The sequence below is a fragment of the Rhinopithecus bieti genome, unplaced genomic scaffold (genome assembly GCF_001698545.2).
Source record: "Rhinopithecus bieti isolate Rb0 unplaced genomic scaffold, ASM169854v2 scaffold_18624, whole genome shotgun sequence".
Taxonomy (NCBI): Eukaryota; Metazoa; Chordata; class Mammalia; order Primates; family Cercopithecidae; genus Rhinopithecus; species Rhinopithecus bieti.
The window spans coordinates 1870975-1895484 of NW_016809607.1; the positions used below are offsets into that span (position 1 = coordinate 1870975).

General features: G+C 38.0%; 1 protein-coding gene across 1 annotated transcript in view; it reads right to left on the bottom strand.

The window, feature by feature from the left end:
- Window positions 1-24510, bottom strand: part of USP45 (ubiquitin specific peptidase 45) — a 79705-nt gene that overhangs the window by 48776 nt on the left and 6419 nt on the right. The window contains 5 exon segments of the mRNA XM_017889827.1: window positions 2481-2576; window positions 2962-3104; window positions 18080-18180; window positions 21766-21869; window positions 22954-23126. Of these exon segments, the coding sequence (XP_017745316.1) occupies window positions 2481-2576; window positions 2962-3104; window positions 18080-18180; window positions 21766-21869; window positions 22954-23126 (617 nt within the window).

The following is a 24510-nucleotide window of genomic DNA, read 5'->3' on the forward strand; positions in this document are numbered from 1 at the left end:
AATATTTTCATTAAAAAGGTTTCCAAACACATTGTTGATATGCACATAAATATTAAATTGAATCCAGCAGCATATAAAAATATCATAACTAACTGGGGTTTGTAACAGGAATACAGGATAGGTTTAACATTTGAAAAAGGAATCAATGTAATTCACCACATTAACAGAATAAAGAAGAAAAACCATATGATCATCTCAATAGATGTGGGGAAAGCATTTGACAAAATTCAACATCCATTCTGATAAGTTTCAGAAAACTAGCAGTAGAAGGGAATGTCCTCAACCTTATAAAGAACACCTCTGGGCCGGGCGCGGTGGCTCAAGCCTGTAATCCCAGCACTTTGGGAGGCCGAGATGGGCGGATCACGAGGTCAGGAGATCGAGACCATCCTGGCTAACACAGTGAAACCCCGTCTCTACTAAAAAATACAAAAAAAACTAGCCGGACGAGGTGGCGGGCGCCTGTAGTCCCAGCTACTCAGGAGGCTGAGGCAGGGGAATGGCGTGAACCCGGGAGGCGGAGTTTGCAGTGAGCTGAGATCCGGCCACTGCACTCCAGCCTGGGCGACAGAGCGAGAGTCCGTCTCAAAAAAAAAAAAAAAGAACACCTCTGAAAATCCTACCTTCATATGTAATAATGGGAGAAGGCCCCTAATTTTGGGATTAAGGCAAGGCTGACTGCTCCCATCATCTCTATTCAACACATTACTGGAGGTCTGAGCCAGCACAAAAAGGTAAAGAAAAAGAAAGAAAAGGTATATAGACAAAAGACAAAGATAAACTGGCAATTCAAAGGGCAGTAACCTACTCAAAGAGTAGTCCCACAGCTCAGGTCAAATTTATGCCCTAAAAATCTAAGACGTAAGATTGAAATTACCCTGTCAGAATGATACAAACCTAAAGTTATTAACTACAGTATCGAATTGCCATATAGTAATCCTGAGACACAGCTCTGCATGTCAAATATTTAAACTCAACATCCAATCGCATTTAACAGGAAATCACATTTAACAGGTCTTTTTAAATGACTAGGCAATAATTTCCCTTTAGTAGTTTCAAGGATCTCACTGCACTTTATTTAGAATAGGGCATTGGAATTTATCATTAAATTTTTAAGGGGCTGAACAAGAAATGTTTACAGGCTGCCTTTCGACTATACATACATATATATATGGTAAACATATGTATAGTAAATATATATATGGAGGTTATTATAGATACAACAGTATGTTATATATATAATACTGTCTTTCAAAGCTATATATATATGTGTGTGTGTATATATATATCAGTACTGTCTTTCAAAACTGCCTACTGAGAAAACAATCTAAGATTACTAAACATTTTAGAGAGCCAAGCATTTTAGAACTCTTCTTTAATTGTTTTCAAAAGTCAGATCATGAGTTATACATATACTCTCTCTTACACACACACACACACACGCTGAACAATTTCTCACTAAAATTATCCTTACTAGTATCAATACCCCCCTCCCCGCCCCCAGCCAAAGTCCATCAGAAACACACCTATCGTTAAACTAGGTGGGTTTATTACTTGTGCCAGTGAGGGAGATCACACAGCATGGGGAACCACAGGGTGTCCTAGTAACAGGGCGCTATGAAGAACCTACCCAGGATTTAGGCTTTGGTTGAATAATCTGAAGGTGGGTTTCAGGAAGCAGAGGTTTACTCTAGAGTGAATGCCCTCAGAAAGCGAGGGTAAATCTATTATTGAACATCTCAATAAATCTTACATATTGTGGCAGTTGGTGGGGGAGACTAAAATGAGGATAAATCTCTAACTAGTAAAGTAGCAGTCATTCATTTCTCATTTTGGCTGAATGAGGGTGTTTGAGATTTTCTAAATGGCAAAGCGACCTTGCTTTAGACGAAATCATGAAGTGGCCTTGCTTTGTCTCATTTCATTGTAGTCTCAGAGAAACCAACTATCAGATTGTTATTCTGTGAGATTATCTGAGTAACATGGCCTCACTGTGGGTGCCAGGCCAGCTTCTGAGTATCAGGGGCTGCTCTTTTTTTCATCTTTCTCACTAGCTTAAAAATCTATCATCAGGCTAGGCTTCAAAAAGCCTTTAGATGCTCACTATTAAAATTTCATCTCCCTTTAAAGAACAAAAATGCTAAATTTAAACAAATGTCACCAGAAACTACAAAATAGGGGTCATAGGCATTTTGCTCAATAGAAGTCAAACCTCTTTTGTTTCTTCCAGTATGTTTAAATTTGCCTTGATATCTTTTTATTATTTGATCCATGGCATATTGGAACCATAACATACCCTAAAGTTATGATTTTCGAAATTTTAAATCTGATTATTTTCACAGAATGCTTTTTTTTTTAAATTATTTTTTAAGCCCCCCTGACTACTATCTTAGTTGACTGATCTGTGAATTAGGAAAAGAGATTTTGTAACATCAGTGGCTCATCTGAAAGCAGCTATTATTCAAACAGTTATTACTCACCAGCTGAGAGTCTGAGGAAGGAAAAATCTTGAGTTTTGTACTACTTTCTTTGATCTCATTCATCAGATCAGTAAGTGTATAAGTCTGTGCTAAGTTCTAAAAGAAAACAAAATTAAAGTCTTCAGATTCAGTTAAAATATGCCTCTGATTTTATGGAATACACTCTCAAATTTCTTCTAGCATAGCAAAAATGTCTATTTCAAAAAATATTAAGATTTAGTTGAGTACATTTTACATTTCGTAAAGGTCACTATTACCGATAGAGCCATGGTAAAATACACAGAAGACCTTTCAGAAGCACTGTGTGAAAATAAGGTACATGTATACATATGGCAATGGCCCAAGATAGCATAAACAAAAGGAAAACAGAGAAATTTCTAGAGGAACATTTAGCAGTCATTTGACAGTCTACAGGTGAGCCAATGACCATATAAATTAAGATAATTTTTTACATATTACAAAGCTTTCTGATGACTCTTACCTGCATGACTGCATTAAAAAAGCAAGTATTTCCTAAATTTGTAATTCCTCTTACAGATGATAAACTTCTGCCTTTTCCTCCCTTCTTTATTTCATCTGTTTCACATTTTTCTTCACAAAGTTTCATGATTCTAGAAAATGCACCTACAAGTTAGATAAAAAATAACTGACACATGATGTAAAGTTAAATATGTCATTTAACATGATTTATATACATTATTTAAAATTAAATTTAAATAAGATTGTCTCTCTCAATCAGTATTCCTGAAGGGGAAGAATATAAACACAACTGTCTTTGGTTTTATATTTCATTGCTAGAGCAATTAATTTTAACTTTAGTATACAGATCTGTATCTCGCACTGTATTACAGAATAAATTGCAGATGAATTAAAAAACTAAATGTAAAAGAACAGTCGAGAACAAGTATAAAAGGTCTAACTTCTAAATACCATTCCCCATGAAAAGAAATAAGGACTTCTAGGGGAAAAGGCTGATTCTTAACCCAGGGTAGCAAAGATGCAAAATGATTCCATAATATTTTGCCATGCCAGAGAATAAGGAAGTGCTCAAAAAGTGTGATTGGGAATAAGTCAAAATACACAGGGATTTTGACCAGGCTGGTTCAATTCAGGATAATTTGACAATAAAAATAAGTAAGGGTAGTATAATAGATTATTATTCACAGAATGAATCTGAATTGGTAACAGATTTTTTAAGTGAGAAAAAGTAGGGAAGAGACTTCCTTACAAGAGAATGCCAGCTAATAGAACAAATGACAGAATTAGGAAAATCACCATCCTATAGTGGCAATTTTTGTATTATTCTTGCAACATTTCTGTGAATTTGAAAATGTTCATATTAAAAGTTTTAAAAAAAATCAACAGAACCACATTGTAATACAAAAAGTAAAATACCTAAGTGTATGACACATAAGTGCATGTTTTGTGCTTACAGATTTGTATAATTAATGCAGATTTGAAAATTACATTAGGCTGGCCACGGTGCCTCAGGCCTGTAATCCCAGCACTTTGGGAACCTGAGGCAGGTGGATCACTTGAGGTCAGGAGTTCGAGACCAGCCTGGCCAACATGGTGAAAGCCCATCTCTACTAAAAATACAAAAATTAGCTAGGCATGCTCGAGCGCACGCCTGAAATCCCAACTACTCAGGAGGCTGAGGCATAAGAATCGCTTGAACCTGGGAGGCAGAGGTTGCAGTAAGCTGAGATCAGGCCACTGCACTTCAGTCTGGGTGACAGAGTGAGACTCTGTCTCAAAAGAAAAAGAGAAAATTATATTATCAGTTCATGTTTACTAATATGAAAACAAAGAACAATTTCTAGCATTTACTGACATGGGTGACTACATGTATTTAGCAGATTACTCTCTGAATCAAAATTATGATAATTTGAAGTTTGACAAGAAATTCCCAAGTTCTGAAATGTTTTAGTTTTAACTAGATGTTCTTTTAAATTCCTTTCAGCCCTCAGATTTTTTCTTTTTAAAAAAATGGTGTCTCACTTTGTAGCCCAGGCTGAAGTGCAGTGGTGCAATCTCAGCTCACTGCAATCTCCACCTCCCAGGTTCAAGTGATTCTCATGTCTCAGCCTCCCGGGAAGTTGAGATTACAGGTGCCCGCTACCACACACAGCTAATTTTTGTATTTTTTTTTTTTTTTTTTTTTAGTAGAGAAAGGGTTTTACTATGTTGGCCAGCTGGTCTCAACCTCCTGACCTCAAGTGATCCAGCTGCCTCGGGCTCCTGAAGTGCTGGAATTACAGGGGTGAGCCACCGTAGCCGGCCAGCCCTCAGATTTTATAGTTCATTACAATTACATGTTTTTTCACCCAATACTGACATGCTGCCTTGCATTACTAATTAACTTTTAAATATTTGGCTGATTGATGGAAATAGGGGAACGTCTCTTACTATTGCTCTTCCTGCCAAAGGGGTACAGCACTGGGGGGACTGCTCATGATAAAAATTCAAAACACATAAAAATCTGCAAGATTAAACAGCAGAACTAGTAGGTTAGCTTCTTATGTCTCTGACAAGTTAAGAGGAAATAAATTACGACACCTGCCCCACTTCTGTAAACAGCATTAAAGGAGATGAACCCGAGTGGGAGTGGCCCTGTTCTAAGGAGCAGGAAGTGCTGGGATTACAGGTGTGAGCCACCGCGCCCAGCAGAAGATGTTTCTTTCATTAAGCAAACCTATCTCATGGAAAAGAGTTTTAAGTTCCAACAACTTTTATCCTGTGCTGCAATAGTTTTTATAAACCCTATTAACTGGCTTCCCCCCTTATTCCTGGTTTTTTTTATTCTTTAAATGTTATTGGTTGTTACTGGAATCTGTTGTCCAGATATTAAGGAGTTGTTTTTAACTCCCAACTCCAGAATCCTGAGTTAAAGCAGAAAAGAACTAGCAAGATAGGTCTCTTCTGTTCTCCAAATATTGTAATAAATAAGAAATAAACCCCACACTAGAGCTTGGGGGCAAAGGCCAGCACAATCAATGAAGTGGGTCACTGAAGTACAAACACCAGGCATGGAAAAAAAGAAAAGGGGGAAGAGGCCAGGTAGTATTCGAATGAATATAAAAGCAAATGAAAAAAGCCAGTCAGTATTTAAGAAGCACTACACAAACAAGAGGAACCCTGATATGGATGCTGGCTGGGTTTCCAGACAGAACAGTCTGCCTCTTGTTTATATCTGAGCCTGTACATAGAACCTAGAATAGGAAGGGTTCAGACTCTCATTACTGCTGTTGCCAATAGGTGGTTTCATAGTGATTTCTGAGAGATTTAAGATGGGAGAGAAATTAAATCCAAGCATTACTCAATTTTTTCAGGCTGTGAACTCTGATTTTACATTTAGAAAACTCAGTCTCCAACAGGTTAAGTGATTTGCCCAAGGTCACAATGATAATCTTCTGATTATAAATTCATTGTCATTTTATCACCTAAATTCTCTTCAGTGATTTATGTACAATGAGAAGAATTATAAAAGACAGTAGGACAAGATTCTTACAGATTTGGGTATATGCAACCCTAAACAAATATGACTCCTCAAAAATATCTTTTTTTTTGGCTTCTTCCAAAACATGAAACAGACTTAACATTCTTAGTAAGTGTTGCCACAATATTTTTTTAGCTTATTAACATGAAAACAGAATGTCTGGAAGAAATAACCTACAGATAATAACTATGTATGTTTTATATACTTATGAAATATATATACACATGACGCCCACTGGGCCTGTTTTAAAAAACATTAAAAAATACATATATACACAGACACATTATTCACTTGGGAAAATACTCCTGGAAATAAATTATATTTTAATCTTGCAAAGACACATAACATTTTAAAAACCATAATATGCAAATGATTTATGTATCTGTGTGCCACATTTATCCAACAGTTTTCAAAACATCTGGGATGGCATCCCAAAGTAAACAATGTTCATAAGACCATCTGGACAAAACTGCAGGCAAAATAAAGCATAAACATATGGAAAAACAGATTTTTCCCCCTCCCTTCAGCAGTAAGGGATGACAAATGTCAAACCTAGATATATCCACGCTTCACTGTGCGATGCTTTTCAGCACCACCTGGCTCTCCATGCATAGCCACCAAATATGGACAGCACTGCCAGAAAGAACATACCCACAGGGCAATGGCAATAAAAAGAGTTTATTTCATGGTTAAATAGCCACTTCACACAAGTGGCAAGGGTCTGTTTGTTGACTTTTACATGTAAGTCTGTGAGAAAATATTAAAAATTATGCTATTAAACAGATAACAAAATTTAACTAGAAAATACAATAATTTTTTTTTTTTTTCTGAGATAGAGTCTTGCTCTGTCTCCCAGGCTGGAGTGCAGTGGTGTGATCTCAGCTCCACTGCAACCTCTGTCTCCCAGGTTCAAGTGATTCTCGTGCCTCAGTCTTCCGAGTAGTTGGGATTACAGGCGCACACCACCATGCCTAATTTTTTGTATTTTTAGTAGAGATGGGGTTTCATCACATTGGCCAGGCTGGTCTCGAACTCCTGATCTCAAGTGATGTGCCTGCCTTGGCCTCCCAAAGCACTGGGATTACAGGACTGAGCCCCCGCACTTGGCCAGAATAACATCTCTAAGAGTTATTTAAGTGTTTTACTTAAAATAAAAGTGCCAGTCTTAAATTTTACTAAGTTGTACATTTATAAAATGTAACAACTTAAATTGATTTATCAATGCCCTTTGTGTATCAGGCACTATATGAACCACTGTAACTCTTTACACCCAATTTCTTATTTATGACTGGAGTATAAAGAATTGATACATAGTGAACAGCAGAGACTTTAGGCCTTAATTTTTTTTTTCTTTGAGACGGAGTCTCAGTCTAGAGTGCAGGCTAGAGTGCAGTGGCACAATCTTGGCTCACTGCAACCTCTGCTTCCTGGGTTCAAGCAATTCTATCTCAGCCTCCCGAGTAACTGGGATTACAGGCACACACCACCATGCCTGGCTACTTTTATATTTTTAGTAGAGATGGGGTTTCACTATGTTGGCCAGGCTGGTCTTGAACTCCTGACCTCAGGTGATCCACCCTCCTTGGCCTCCCAAAGTGCTGGGATTACAGGCATGAGCCACCATGCTCAGCCAAGCCTTAAATTTATGATAACTAATATCTCAGGAAAGCATTTGGAAACTAAACATACTTGTAGTACATGTGTTTACTAAGAAGCTGTCAACTGAGAGTTTATAATTCTAGTTTAAAACAGGGATGTCTGAATCAGTCTCAATTATTTGACATTCATGCAGGTATGTATGTACGTATGCATGTATGTATGTATGTATGTATTTTGAGACGGAGTTTTGCTCTTGTCGCCCAGGCTGGAGTGCAATGGCATGATCTCGACTCACTGCAACCTCCACCTCCCAGGTTCAAGTGATTCTCCTGTTTCAGCCTCCTGAGTAGCTGGGATTACAGGCATCCACCACAATGCCCGGCTAATTTTTGGTGTTTTTAGTAGAAATGAGGTTTCACCATGTTGGCAAGGCTGGTCTCGAACTCCTGACCTCAGGTGATCCACCCTGCCTCGACCTCCCAAAGTGCTGGGATTACAGGCACGAGCCACGGCGCCCAGCCTGTATGTTTTAATAAAAAGCAATTTATAGCTTCTACTGAAGAACTATTTTGATCATTTTGTTTTCAGAGATAACAAAGCTTTTCTCAATCTGGCAGTGCAAACATTTTAGATCATATTAAAAACTCTCTTCTTCCTTTATAAACACAGAACCAAATACAATAAGGAATGAACTTCGAGATGTTTTTAAGTATGGTATAAGAAAGAGGACAAAGCTGCTACGACAATAAAGACAAACTATACAAAATTTTTATTATCATTTATTTTCTTCTCGTAAAGGCTTACCCACACCTACAAAAAAGTGGTCCATACAGTCAAAAAGGTAATCACAGAGTTTCCAGGCTAGGTTATTTTATTAAAAGGGATTTATCTCACCTTGGGAAATAAATCAAAACTAATAAAAAATAAAAAGCAATTAATTTACTTATCACTTCTATATTACTAACACTGTCATCCTTTATATAAAAAGAAAGTATCAACCTAGAATGCAAAGAACATTGAGAGCACACTTCTGGCACTTTTAAGTTTTAAAACTCTTACACATCTCTGTAGTTTACCTTTAAGCCTACAATCTGAGTCCTCAAAAAGTAGCTGATTGAGTAGGACTGATAGGTTTTGTATGTACCTCAAGTCTTCGAAGACAAAACTGGTTGAAATACCAGCAAAGCAAACACAAAACAAAACAATAGGAACAACAAAACAACCTGTCTAAGAACTCTTAAAAAAATCTTAAGATATTACCTCAAATTTTTCTAGCATAAAAATGACTTCAACACTTACAGATCCTATCACTATCTTTTTGAAAACTAAGTTCAAGGCCGGGTATGATGGCTCACGCTCATAATCCCAGCACTTTGGGAGCTAAGGCAGCAGGATCACTTAAAGTCAGGAGTTCGAGACCAGCCTGGTCAACATGGTGAACCCTTGTCTCTAAAAATACAAAAATTAGCTGGGCATGGTGGTGTTTGCCTGTAGTCCAAGGTACTCAGAAGGCTGAGGCAGGAGAATCGTTTGAACCTGGGAGGCGGAGGTTGCAGTGAGCTGAGATCATGCCACTGCACTCCAAACTAGGCAACAAAGTGAGACTCTGTTTCAGAAAACAAACAAACAAACTGAGTTCAAGGATATTAAATCATAAACATAAAAAAACTCAAAGTACCAGCAAATTTTAGGTGAGTATCTTTAGAATCTTGGAGAGCAAAGACTTTCAAAGCATGACCCCAAAGGTTAAAAACAGAAAAGACTAATGACCTGGCAACAATGACATTAAAAACTTCATTATGGCAAAACAAAACTGAACAATAAAGTTAAATATGGAATTATGGGCACTATTGTCAACTACACCCTTTGTACAAGCTTTCTGGAGGGCAGTTTTACAACGGTAATCAAAATTTATACTTTGGCCAAGAAATTCCAAAAATTTTTCACCTACAAAATAAAAGAGCAAATACACAAAGATACAGCTTTATCACAGGAGAAAATTGAAAACAACCAATAGTGGGTTTGTGGTGAAGCAACATTAAATTGGTGTCTTTCTTTTCCCAAAGGTGCCTTTGTGAATTGCCTTGGTTAAACCAAAAGTGGGGAACACTGGTTCTTCCCTTTCTTTCCATAGGCAAGGGGGAAGAGAACTTATTTTGCATTTAGAGTTTCAGAGTGTATCTCCCTTATATTGTCACCTCTGATAACTGTCCCCGTGTTAGAACTGAAGCACTTCAAAGATGAAACTGAGGTATACTGCTGGTTAGTGTTGAGGGAAGATTCAAACCTGGGCAGTCTAGCTTCAGAATTCACACACTTAAACATTATCTACTCTCTGTTATAATAAAGATGGTGCAATTTATAAGTGTGACAGTAGTATAAGACACTAACAAAAGGACAGTGGTGATATTAATAGAAAAGCCATTACTCTTAAGTAAAAGCTGTATGTAATCAATTGCTGCATGTGTTTTGTGTTTGGATTTATAGCGTTTTAAATCATAGTTTGTAGCAGCCCTTCTCAAATGAATCCTTAAAAAATTAGGCCCTAACATCGTAGGTACCCACTGTATGCAATTAACTTCTCCCTATGTATCTGGAAGGGTACTAATTATGTGACATCTTTGGGAGAACTGAGAATAAACGTCACTCTAATAATTTTACTGTGTTTTGTAGTTCAGATGAGGAACCCTAAATTAAAAACCCCATAGGTAAAATAAGTTCCTCTTAAAATGTCATTATCTTTTGAGCCTAGCCCCTTGTATACACTGAAACAACTATTTTAGTGCTTATTTTTGAAAATGCAAATTTCTTAGAAACATGACTGTCACTTTAGAGAACTGTATTACCTCTTAAAAAAACAGACAAAAATAAATAGCGATAGGTCATGCTATGTTGTCCATACTAGTCTCGAACAACTGGCCTCAAGCAATCTTCCCACTTTAGCCTCCCAAAGTGCTGGGCTTACAGGCATAAGCCATACATGTGCCCAGCGTGTATCACCTTTTTTTTTTTTTTAAGTAAATAATCAAATTGTTACTGAAACAGGTCATGATATTATCCTCAGATGGAGTTTCAGATCCTGAACATACCACCCCCTTCTTTTTTACTAAAAAAAAAAAAAAAAAAGGTACAGCAAACTCATCCTTCATAAATCGCACATAATTCATGTCTATTGTATACCTGGAGCACAAGCTTAATAAATTCAGCAAGATATAGTATTTTGTCTTCTCTTTAATCTTGTTAAAAATGGCATCCCATCAGTATTAAAATTATGAGCCAAATGTATTGGTTTAGAAAAGAACATGGGATTGTCAGTCATCTATTTCACAAAAAATAAACCAATATTCAACTACGTTATTTCACCAGGAATTCCTATATTCTCTAAATATGTGTAGAACACTTCGTGACATTTAAAAGACTATTAAAGTGAGAAATCTCATGAGCCTTTCAGAGGACACTGGCCCACTTTAAAAAAAAATTTTTTTTTTTTTTCAAGCAGGTTTTAGGTTCACAGCAAAACTGAGCATATGTTAATGGGGATTTTCCATATCCCCCCTACCCCAACACATGCATGGCCTCCCCGCTTATCAACATCCCCCACCAGAATGGTTCATTTGTTGTAACTGATGAACCTGCACTGACACATCATTATCACCTAAAGTTCATAGTTTACATCAGGGTTCACTCTTGGCAGTGTACGTTCTATGGATTTGGACAGATGCCGAATGACATGGATCCAGCATTAGAGTATCATACAGAGTAGTTTTATTGCCCTAAAAAATTATCTGTGCTTTGCCTATTCACCCGTTCTCCTCAACTCCTTGCAACCACTGATTTTTTTTACTGTCTCCAAAGTTTTCTGGTTTACTTTTTAATAATACCTATATCTGGGTGGGACTCACAAAAATGCTTATTTGCCCATTTTCAGTCTTGCATTAGATATTACCTTTTTATTACATGTATGGGGAAGGGGGAGGTAGAGGGAGTTTTGTTTCTATAAGCAAATCCTAACATCAGATGTGAAATCTACACAGCTGTAAGCATTCTTCTGGGAACCTGAGCTGGGGTTCATCTCAACTGCTTAATGCAATTACCTAAACCAGTCATGTAGTATTAATGTAATCTGCTCATTTCTACAGCTGAAAAGAAGTTTAATCTTTAAAGAGCAAGTAAAAAGAGACAACTTGCTGCCCTACAATTCCCCTAGCTAGGAACCAAATAATAATTAGCTTGCCAGTTTATTCTCAAAATCAACTAACTTCCAGTTAACCATTTGCCTTAGAAAACTTTACTGTCATATGATAAACTGATATTAACATAATAAATGGGCAGTTTTACATATATAGGCATTCCTAACTGTCTCCATACAAGTCAATCCAAGAGATCTAAGATACAAAATCACTGATCAGCCTCTTCTCTGCTTAAAACTTAACAGTGGTTCCTCACTGCCCTCAGAACAAATTCTATCTGTACAAGGCCCTTAAATACCTGTTCTTACTTACCTCAGGTCTCACCTCTCACCATCTTCTACACCACAAAACTCAACTTTTCAGCTCTCTAGACTTCCCTGAACCTATCGAGCTCTCATCAATGAGCTATTTTTTTTGCCTGGAGCACACAATCCGTTCCCTTTTTGCCCAGATAATTTCTAGATATTCTTCTGCTTCCAACTAAGTTGGATTATTCCTCTAAATAGAACTGGCCTGGCTCCTCCAATCGATGTTAGATACTATTCCAAAGTGTTCACATGGTCCCTGGTACTTGCTCCATCACAGCACTATTTAAACAGGCAAGTATAACTAAGTGCAATTTGTCTATATCCCTCAATAGACCAAAAGATCAGTAACGATGGGAACTAGGAAGTAGATCTGTCTCATTCACTACTGCATTTCTAACACCTAATGCAGTATCTGGCACAAAGCAGGAACTCAAAGATATTAAAAGACTGAATAAATATTTTGATATTAATATTTAGGATTGGGGTGAAAGTGCAAAGCTTATCTATCTACTTCCTCAATAAAAACTGGTCACATTCTCTTTGGTTTATTCAGCAAGTATTTACTGTCTACCCACATAAAAATAAAAAAGAATCTAACCCAGAGTCTAGTCTTCAAGGAACCTACAGCCTTGAGAGAAAATAAGACATGTACAAACATAAATATGAAAATCAAAAAAGTGTGTTATTAGATTCTAAAGTGTGCTGCACAGACACTGAGTGGCAAAAAAGAGATAAGGGAAAGCATCATAGAAGTAGAATTTGAGCTGAGCCTTAATGGATAAGGCTGAAGACAGAAAGTATAAAGACAAATGTGCTACAGTTCAGCACTTCTCAAAGCGGGTCGGAAGGCAACTTCCTCCTTTCAAGGGTACTTAAGGTCAAAAGTATTTTCATAATAAGCCTAAGATTTTATTTCCTTTTTTTTTTTTTTACTTTCATTCACTCTCAATTATACAGTGCCGTTCTCCAGAGGCCATATGGCAGGCGATATCACAAAAGATTAAATGCAGAAGCAGATATGAGAATCCAGCCACTTTCTATTAAGCCAGACACTTGAGACTTGTAAAAATGTAAGACAGTGCCTCTCACTAAACTCTTGTTTTGAAAAAGTTATCTTTCATAGTATTTACTTTATTTATTTTATTTTTATTTTTAGAGACAAGTCTCGCTATGTTGCCCAGGATGGTCTCATACTCCTGGACTCAAGTGATCTGCCAGCCTCAGCCTCCCAAAGTGCTCGGATTACAGGCGTGAGCCACCCACATACTATCTGATTTTAGGATAGTGACGCCTAAAAGTAAAGGAAGAAAAAAACAAAAGAATTAGTGATATGCTTTCGAGAGAGAGAGAAAATGTCTGGTCATGCTTAACTTCAAAATGTGTTTAACGTACAGGCATGGGCTTTCTTCTTGATAACTATTTTACTTAGTGCAAAATACAAAATAATCTTTTAAAATCATACTTATCCTGTCACCCAAACACAATAATACAGTTTCGTATTCCTTTTGAATTATCACATATAGGTGTTTTCACAATGCTATAATCTTCACGATTACCATTAAGATTACTGCAAAATCATATCCAGCATTCTTGCAAACCTAAATAACAACTTTCATATTTGATTTGCCAAATATTTTATAAAAATATACTGAAGCCGCATACAAGACACAGTATGACAAACTATTATATCCAAAAACTTATTCTAGAATGCCAAGGAATATTATTTTAAATCAAACTTGCCTGAGAGATCCTGTAGCTTAACCCACAAGGATAATAACATCTTGCCCTAGAACCACCGAAAGCCTTAAACTAAGAACCATGTATCTCTCCAACTTTGAAAGCTCCACTCACTCTCAAACCACCTCAAGAGCCCGTTCCCAACCATTCCAGGTGCTATCTCACGGTTCCATAAGCACAATTAAGGCTTATATTAGTGCTTCCCACCACCTGAAATGATTTCTTCTCTCATCTTCACCTGCCCAAAGTTCATCCTTTAAGGGTCAACTTGAAAGCCAGCTCATCCATGATTCCTTTTTAGTTCCTACAACTGAACATTATATCCCTCTTTGGATATTTGAAGGACTTTGGTTGTTACTTAAAATAGAAAACTTACTCTACTTGCATATCATTACTTTTTAATCTCACACCTTCTTTCAGATCTTTAGCCTCTTAAAGATTTACGGACTGTCTTATCAATCTCTATTCCCTGAAGCACCTTGGAAATATAAAGTACTACGGAAAAATGAGGCTTGGATAAACAGATAACTGCCTGGAGTCACACATGCAGCAACAGTCAAATCTGAATGCCAGACCCCCTGACTCAAAGCCATCTATTGTCTTTTTTTTTTTTTTTGAGACAGAGTCTTACTCTGTCACCCAAGCTGGCGTGCAGTGGTGTGATCTCGGCTTACTGCAGCCACCATCTCCTGGGTTCAAACAATTCTCATGCCTCAGCCTCCTGAGTAGCTGGGATTACAGGAAAGTGCCACTATGCTCAGCTAATTTTTTTGTATTTTTAGTAGAGTCGGTGTTTCACCATGTTGGCCAGGCTGGTCTCAATTCCTGGCCTCAAGTGAGCTGCCCGCCCTGGGCTCCCAAAGTGCTGGGTTTAAGGCATGAGCCACCGTGCCCAACCTCAAAGCCATGTACCTTCCATCATACCGTAATTTTATGCTCCCTTCCTAGCATCTTTCTTGTAATAATCATTCAAGAAATCTGTAAAACTGAATGAAAATCAGACTGGCTTTGTACTCAACCTTAGGGAACCTCTAAGGTTAAAAAAAAAAAAAAAAAAAAAAAAAAAAAAAAAAAAAAAAATCCAGACAAAATAATTTCTAAACTTGTACTTTCATCACCCATGCCATCATATCCTTGCCTATCTTCTTATATGGCCAAGGAAACTTAATGCACATTTTTCAGCAAACAGTATTATGACCAACTTCAATTCCAGTAGTATTACATGTCTTTCACTACCATATTTTCCTGGTTCTTTATTTGAGCAGAATTGGAGCTACAACTAGTATGCCTGGTGCAGAACAGAATTCAATAAATGTTTGTTGAATAAGTAAATGAATAAGTGATCAAATTAATCATTTCTACTGCTGTCCAGGAGCCTGAGTTTACCTTCTCTGGTTCCTCCTCCAGTTCCTTCACCATTACTGTCTCATTAGGGCAATGGCTAACAAAAACAGCTGTACACTGGGCTATAGAAAACAGTTGGCAACTATAGTTTTACATAGCTTTTCAGTTTCTGATGCCACCTATTAAGCAGTTCAATTCTGCTTCAAAGGAAACTCAAAATTATCACGTCCATTCACCTAGTTGTTCAATGAAAAACCTGAGGTTTATATTAATACTTGATTCCTCTCACTCTGCCTCCCTCACTACATATAATCCACCCACTCCCCATGAGAGTATCAGCCTCTCACCTGCCCCATCACAATCACCTCCTTAACCCTCTTCATGATCTCCCCACCCCCAGGCTTAACTCCCTACAATCTGTGTGCCACATAGCAATCAGTTATCTTTATTTTAAAAAAGCATGAAATTACCGTGATAACCCCCTGCTTAAAACACTTTAGTAACTTCCATTACACTTCCAATAAAATAAAAATTCCTTAACGTGGAGTTCATTACAGTATCCTTCATGACCAGCTCACCCACCTCGTAACTTCATCTCTTTGCACTCTCTCCTAACCACATTTCTGCAATATTAGCCTTTCTTGATCACTGTGACTACTATATCATTACCTAGCACTGCAATCTGTTCCTTTCTTTTGTAGCACTTACCAGAAGTCATTATATATTTGCATTTTTTGCCTGTTGCTCACACTATAATCTAAATGCCTAGAGGGCAAGATAAAACTACTTTGGTTAATACTACAGACCAAATAAAATTTAATACCTGGCATGTGGGAAGCACTTACTATTTTTGGATGAAGAAACTGTTATCCTACACTCTTAACATATATTATATAGTATGTATTTGTTAGGTAACGAAGTATACAATAACGAAATACATAATATATAATACGTTACTGTTGTATAATAAAGGATCTGGCTGGCTTTTCTCCCCAGGTTCCTGGGAAGTACCCTCTAAATCATTGGAATTTCCAGAGTGACAAGAGTGTCTGTTATTCATAATGGGTCCCTCAGGCCATATTTGATAGTTTATGTCAACAAAGTGACTCACTGTGGGCCCCTAGACAGTTTATGCTGAAGAGATGAATCAGGATGGGGCCTGGCCCTGCCAGAAAGACGAACCATGTGATTAGAATGTTGGGGGCCTGGAGACTGAGTTAAATCAATATTGCCAATGATTCAATCAATCATGCCTACACAATGAAATCCCAACAAAACTCTCCACACCAAAACTCCAGTGAGCTTCCTTGGTTACCAATACTCTGTGCATATCAGTGCACACGAATGTGTGGGCTGGGGAGGGTGAGGAGAGTGTGTCCTCACTCCCTCTGGAGTGGACACAAAAGCTTCACATTTGGGACCCTCCCCAGACTTTGTCCTATGCGTCTCTTCCTTTGGCTGTTTTGTATCCTCTTTTACTATATTAAAACTATAATTGTTAGTACAGCACTTTCCTGAGTTCTCTGACTCATTCTAGTAAATTATCATTGACCCTGAAGAAATGGTAGGAACCCCCAAATCTGTAGACAGTTGGTCAGAAATTCGGTGGCCTAGGAACCCTCAAGCCTGCAGCTAGTGTCTGAAGTGAGGGCAGTCCTGTGGGCAACTGTGCCCTTAGCCTGTGAAGTCTGGCCTAACTCCCAGTAGTTAGTGTCAGAACTATGCTGCAATTATGTAACAAATAACAGACACCATTTCATACATATGTGTCAAGTACTGATATAGTTTGGATCTGTGTCCACACCCAAGTCTCACGTCGAGTTGTAATTGCCAATGTTGGAGGAAGGGCCTGATGGGAGGTGACTGGATCATGGGAGTGGGCTTCTCATGAATGGTTTAGCTCCATCACTTTGGTGCTGTTCTCATGATAGTCAGTGTGTTCTCACAAGATCTAGTTGTTCAAAAGTGAGTACTACCTCCTCATCTCTCTTTTCCTCCTGTTCCACCACGTAAGACGTGCCTGCTTCCCCTTCACCTTCCACCATGATTGAAAGTTTCCTGAGGCCTCCCCAGAAGCTGGACAGATGCCAGCAGCATGCTTCCTGCACAACATGTGAAACTGTGAGCCAATTAAACCTCTTTTCTTTATAAATTATGCAATCTCAGGTATTTCTTTATAGTAATATGAGAAAAGACTAATACAGGTACTATGCAAGTATTTTTACATGCATTATTTCTAAATCTTTAGAAAATATTATCTCTAGGCCTCATAGTAATTCCATAAGACAGAATTATCATCCTAATTTTATAAATAAGAAAACTAAGCAATAAAAATGACCATGGCCAGTAAGTGGGGAAGCCTAAATTCAAACTTATGAGGACTGACTTCAAAGCCCATGATCTAGACACGACATACTTCAGTTTCTCACATTGGTTACATAAACATATCAAGGTTGCCACCTAAGAATGCATGATACTCATAATATATATGTATTTTTTTCTTGAGACGGAGTCTTGCCCTGTTGCCCAGGCTGGACTGCAGTGGCGTGATCTTGGCTCACTGCAACCTCCGCCTCCTTTCCCGGGTTCAAGTAATTCTCCTGCCTCAGCCTCCCGAGTAGCTGGGATTACAGGCACGTGCCACCATACTCGGCTAATTTTTGTATTCTTAGTAGAGACAGGGTTTCACCATGGCCAGGCCAGTCTCAAACTCCTGACCTCATGATCTGCCCACCTCGGCCTCCCAAAATGCTGGGATTACAGGCATGAGCCACTGCACCCAGTCAATACTCATAATATCTTTATTCAAATTACTGACTAGGCTGTCACAGTGAAATCTAAAGTATTCTTTCTGAATTTCTGAACTCTTTATATGAAATACTATATTTTAACACAGATTCCTTTAATAATTGCTTAACTTACTTGTTTGTGTTTTAGAAGCATGTTTCTGGAGAAAATCAACTATCTGAGCCAAAACCTTCTTATTACAATGCGTTGATAATTTTTCATCACATTCATAACACCTGAAAAAATATAAAATTTAAGAAAATATTATGAAAATATTCTCAATAATTTTGCACATCAGATAACAAAGTTGGCATTCAGTTACTTTTGTCTTAAATTACATGGGAGGGAATACAAATGTATTTGTATACAAATGTACCCGGAAGGTACAGGGTAAGTCTAGAGAAATAAGCAGGGGACAATTCATACAGAGCCTTACAGTTGAAATGAAAGTTTTGGCAGTTTATCTTTGGCAGTTTATAATGAAATGCCATGAGAGGGTTCTTAAGCAGGGCCATGATATGGTCCAACTTACACTTTATTTATTTTTTACTTTTGAGACAGAGTCTCACTCTGTTTCCCAGGCTGGAGTGCAGTGGTGAAATCTCAACTCACTGCAGCCTCTGCCTCCAGGGTTCAAGTGACTTTCCTGCCTCAGCCACCCAGTAGCTGGGATTACAGGCATGCACCACCACACCCAGCTAATTTTTGTATTTTTATTAGAGACGGGGTTTCACTATGTTGGTCAGACTGGTCTTGAATGCCTGACCTCAAGTGATCCACCTTCCTCGGCCTCCCAAAGTGTTGGGATTACAGGTGTGAACCACCACACCCAGCCTCAACTTACACTTTAAAAACATCACTCTCACTAATGTGATAAAACTAGATTGGAGGGCATTATGAACAGAAACAGATTAGTATAGTAGCAGACGATCTGCAGAGAAATGGGCATTCATTATATATATTTGCAGGTAGAAACAGTAACAAATTAGATATAAAAGAGGAGGGAAAGGGAAGTGTCAAAATAACTGCCTTGGGTAGGGAGGAGTGAGACAATGTCAGCAATTCTCAATGCTGGTGTTGAGAATCACTGCCGTTCTCAATGAGGAGTGATTTTGCCACCTAGGGGATATTTGACATTTTTGGTTCTGACAACTGGTAAGAGGAGAGAGGACCACTACTGGCATTTAAGTGGGTAGAGGCCAGGGATGCTGGTAAACATCCAATAACGTACAGGACAGCACAACAAGGAATTAATCAAGAGCATTAACAGTCCAAATGCCAAGAGTATTGAGATCGAGAAATCCTGGCCTAGATGAAACAAGACTTGCTGTGAGTTGATAATGTTTAAAGCTGGAAAAACAACAACAACAACAACAGAAGCTGGTTGATGGGTATGGGAAAATTCATTATACCATTCTGTCTACTTTTGTTAACAGGCTAAAAAATAAAATAACATAAAAAAGGGGAAGAAAATAACTGCCAGGCTTCTAGCTTGATTACATATAGAGATGGGTAAGACTCAAAGAGATAGCTGTTTTATTTTGCTGGATGCTTATTTGGAGGTAGAGGGTTAGGAAAGACATTTTCAAAAGCACATTCCAATTCAGAAAACTACCCTCAATTAAGTTTACTCATTAATACATCATATTAATTTGTTTCCTCTCTATATTATAATTACCTGTTTCCTTTATCCTCATGAGATCCAGTGATCATTTAAGAACATATGTTGGAAAGTGTTCAAAGTGTTTTATAAACATAATGCATTATGGCCGGGTATGGTGGCTCATACCTGTAATCCCAGCAGTTTGGGAGGCCAAGGCAGGAGGATCACTTGAGGTTGGAAGTTCAAGACCGGCCTGGCCAACATGGTGAAACACCATCTCTACTAAAAATACAAAAATTAGCAGGGCGTGGTGGCAGGCACCTGTAATCCCAGTTACTCCCAGCCCGGGAGGCAGAGGTTGCAGTGAGCCAAGATGGCGCCACTGCACTCCAGCCTGGGTGACAGAGTGAGACTCCATCTCAAAAAAAAAAATAAAAAAAAGCAAAAAAACATAATGCATTACACCAGTACTACCTTACATTTTCACAATCTTCTTACCCACCTTTTTCTAATTCAGTAGTTCTTAAACTGTGGTCTCCAGACCAGCAGCACTGGCAACACTTGGGAGCTTGTTAAATGCAAATTCTCTGGCCCCTCCACCCCAGAACTACTAAATTAGAATTTCTAAGATTGGGATCCTGCATTCTGTCATAGTAAGATCTCCCTGAGATTCTGATGCAGCTAGAGTTTGAGATCACTAAAGTGAAATCCTTATTGAACTGCCGCACTATGGCACTACTGCTGTCTCCCTTGGTTCCAATGCATCATTTATATATTAAGTTCCCTCTGACCTTTCCTCATTCTCCCCAATACTACTACTCGGGACTCACAACAACAAAGAAAAACACAAATGCAGCAGGTGCCCAACTCTTCTGGCTATATTAAAGATGATGACCTCTTCTGTCAGCTAAAATACCCTTATATTAATTTTAGACAAAACATTTTTATGTTAAAGAAAATCTGAGGACTCCTGAAAATTCATTCAAGGAACCCTTAGGAGTCCATAGATTCAAGGTGGAATATTATTGTAAAACACAGAGGAAGCATTTCAACATAGTGTCCATTTATACCACCGAAACAGTGTGATACGCTAATAAGAAACTAGAAAATAAAAAAAACTCGTTTTTGGTTTTTTTTGAAAAGGAGTGTCACTCTATCAGCAAGGCTGGAGTGCAGTGGCAACCTCCACCTCCCGGGTTCAAGTGACTCTCCTGCCTCAACCTCCTGAGCCGCTGGGACTACAGGCATGCGCCACCATGCCCAGCTAATTTTTGTATCTTTCGTAGAGACAGGGTTTCACCATATTGGCCAGGCTGGTCTCAAACTTCTAACCTCAAGTGATCCACCCACTGTGGTCTCCCTAAATGCTGGAATTTCAGGTGTTAGCCACCGCGCCCCACGAAAAAAACTTGTTTTAGTACCTGGATTTTTACTTCATAACCACAAAAAGGTAAATATTACATAGTTTCCTTACAGGTAACATAGGAAACTGGACTAGGTTCTCAACCAGGATTAAATAGCAGAATGACCTGAAAAGTTTTTACAAGCTACTTATGCCCAGCTCTTCCTTCTCCCTTCAGAAAATGACCTGACTGCTTGAAGTATCTTCCTTCTCTACAACACTAGAATTCTGTATTAGCAAGTTCACTACCAAAAAAAATCAACTAAAAAGAATTTTTCTTAATATTAAAAGGAAAATATCAGAGAAAAGTAGAGAGGCCGGGCGCAGTGGCTCACACCTGTAATCCTAGCACTTTGGGAGGCTGAGGAGGGCGTATTGGCTGAGCTCAGGAGTTCAAAGACCAGCCTGGGCAACATGGTGAAACCCCATCTCTACTAAAATACAAAAATTAGCCAGCTGTGGCAGCGTGCGCCTGTGGTCCCAACTACTCAGGAGGCTGAGGCAGGAGAATTGCTTGAACCCGGGAGGCGGAGGTTGCAGGGAGCCAAGATCACACCACTGCACTCCAGCCTTGGTGACAGAGTGAGACTCCGTCTCAACAACAACAACAAAAAAAGGTAGAGAGTTAAAAATTTTCCAATTTAAATTTTATATTCATAGGTAATGTTAATTTTCTTCAGGTATCCTGTAGATTGTGTTCAGGTTAAAAAACCATAAGCTGATAGAACATCTTTAAATATTTTACCTTAAAAGCTTAAAGAAAAAATTGGGGGGGGGGTGGTTAATGGACACAAGAACTAACAAAATTTAACTTACCATATAATCCATGTGCTCAGATTAATTATAATACAATGGGGCTCTGTTCTGGAATTCTTGAAGTGCTTCAGTGAATGTTGGCTTTCTGAGTTTTTACCACATCCCTGAAGATGAACAGAATGCTATTTTGTATGACTTACAAATATTTGTTTCAAATTAATCAAAACTTAAATTATATTCACACTTACACTGAAAAGTTTTGTTCTGTTTTTAATTTCAGGCCAGAGGAGAAAGTTTCAAAAAAGCAATATGGATTCTCATTAAATTTAATTTCTTGCAAACAGGTTAACATGCTTTTCAATATACAGTATTTACCTAAAACAATCATGGGCAAAGTTAATTTCCCTATCGTTTAAAAATGTACACACTGTCTGGCACACTGTGGAACACCCAGCATCCTGGCAGGCCAGTGGTGCCCTTCCACAAACACACATTTCCCAATCCTGTACACAACTTCACCCCAACCCACTGAGAACTACTGAGACACAGACCAATCAGCAATTTCCCTCACTAGGTAAGTAAAGAAATGAGATGCAATTCTGGTTAATGCAACATGAAGGGAAGTCAAATCTGCTGAATCTTTCCAGAAAGGTTTTTTTCTTTTTTAAAGAGGAACACAACCATGAGGTTGAGGATAGCAGAGCAGAGAATAGAATAAACCTCAGTTTTTAATGTTCTTTCCATTAAATTAACTAATCCTGAAGTGGCCTTACTTCTGGACATTTTGTGTGAGATAATGAAGATTTCTCTTATTTTTTGAAAAAAGTATATACTTTTAATTTCATTAGAAAATTTATTACAGGTATTAATAACTTCTAAACTTTAAGATTTTAAACTATTTTGCAAAAGCAGCAGAAAAATCTGTTTTGAGAGAAAAAAATTAATCTGAAAGGTGGATCTATTTCCTAAGTAAATACAAAAGGTAAAGACTGGTCCAGATATGGGAACTACTGCAAATAGGTTGAATTCCCTCTGCAAGTATTTATAAACCACACTTGATTACTTTCTGAACATAGCATACCTTTTACTTTACCTTAACAATCATTTTTAAGTTCATTCTTGGAAAATTTCTATCTAAATTGGAATAAATTTATCTTAACCCCTATGCATGACCAACAGTCCAGCTCACAATAAGCATTTAAGGAAAATATTTCAGATAAACTCACATATAAATAACACTTTTCTTACCTGGAAGCCACACTTGAGGCACAACCAAATATCAGAAGGAAGTACTGGCTGCCCATCATAGAATCTTCTTTCTTTTAAACATTCTGAGCAAATTGACCACAGATTCTCAGCTATTGCTCTCTTTACATGATTCACACTGATAGCATGACTTACATGTTGGCAAGTTAAACCTACTGAATAAGATAAAACAAAATCTCAACATTTTCTTTGCTACACCAAAGTGCTACCATTACTAAGCAAATCTCAAAAGTATTAAATGTTGTTCACTAAAAAGCACAGATTCAACACACAAAATAACTCAAAAAATATATGCTATGTAATTCCATTTATATAATGTTCATGATATAACATAATTATAGAATGAGAGAAGAGATTCACGGTTTTAGGGGGCAGTGGACACAAGGCAGAGGGTGTTGCTCTAAATGGACAGCACATAGGGTGGTGATGATACAGTCAAGTGTCTTGATTGGTGGTGGTTATACAAAGCTATACATGTATTAACATTGGATGATGTTTCAGGATAGCCAGTTTGCTGCATTGAAGGATGTCTGAAGTATCTCTTTAAATATCATTAGGACCTTACCTGATGTCCCTGATTTATTACGGTTTAAATTTTTGAATTAATTTTAGATTCACAGGAAGGTACAAAGAAATATACAAGGAGGTCTCATTCACCCTTCACTGAGCTTCCTCTGATGTTAGTATTTTGGACTACTATAGTAAAATATCAAATCCAGGAAGCTGATGTTGGTACAATCCTTAGAACTTATTCAGATTTCACAAGACATATGCACTCATATGTGAGTGTGTATGTACAGCTGTATGCAACTATGCACACCTAAAATGGAAATAATATATTAAAAATATCTCTTTAAATGGAGAAAACCGGCAAGAAAGTGAGGAAAATCCTCAGAGGTCTAAATCAAAAGCATGAGACTAAAGAGAAAACCAAGCCCTGAGGCCAGCAGCTCCCAAAGGCCATCTGCCAAGATCTGGTGGCTTGGTGACATGGTTTTAATAGCTCATGAGAAAGAGACCAAAAAAAAAAAAAAAGGCCAATCTAAGTTACTTCATATTATAAACTAGACAAAATCCTAATAAAAATACCAACAGGATCTTTTGGAACTAGACAAGGTGATTCTAATGCTCACGCAGAAAATAGTAAAAATAAAGAGTAACAGATTTCTTAATTAAGAACATATACAGTCAGGCCGGGCGTGGTGGCTCAAGCCTGTAATCCCAGCACTTTGGGAGGCCGAGACGGGCGGATCACGAGGTCAGGAGATCGAGACCATCCTGGCTAACATGGTGAAACCCCGTCTCTACTAAAAAAATACAAAAAATTAGCCGGGCGAGGTGGCGGGCGCCTGTAGTCCCAGCTACTCTGGAGGCTGAGCCAGGAGAATGGCGTGAACCTGGGAGGCGGAGCTTGCAGTGAGCCGAGATCGCGCCACTGCACTCCAGCCTGGACGACAGAGCAAGACTCCTTCTCAAAAAAAAAAAAAGAAAGAAAAAAAAAAAAAAAAAAAAAAAAAAAAAAAAAGAAAAAAATCGGAA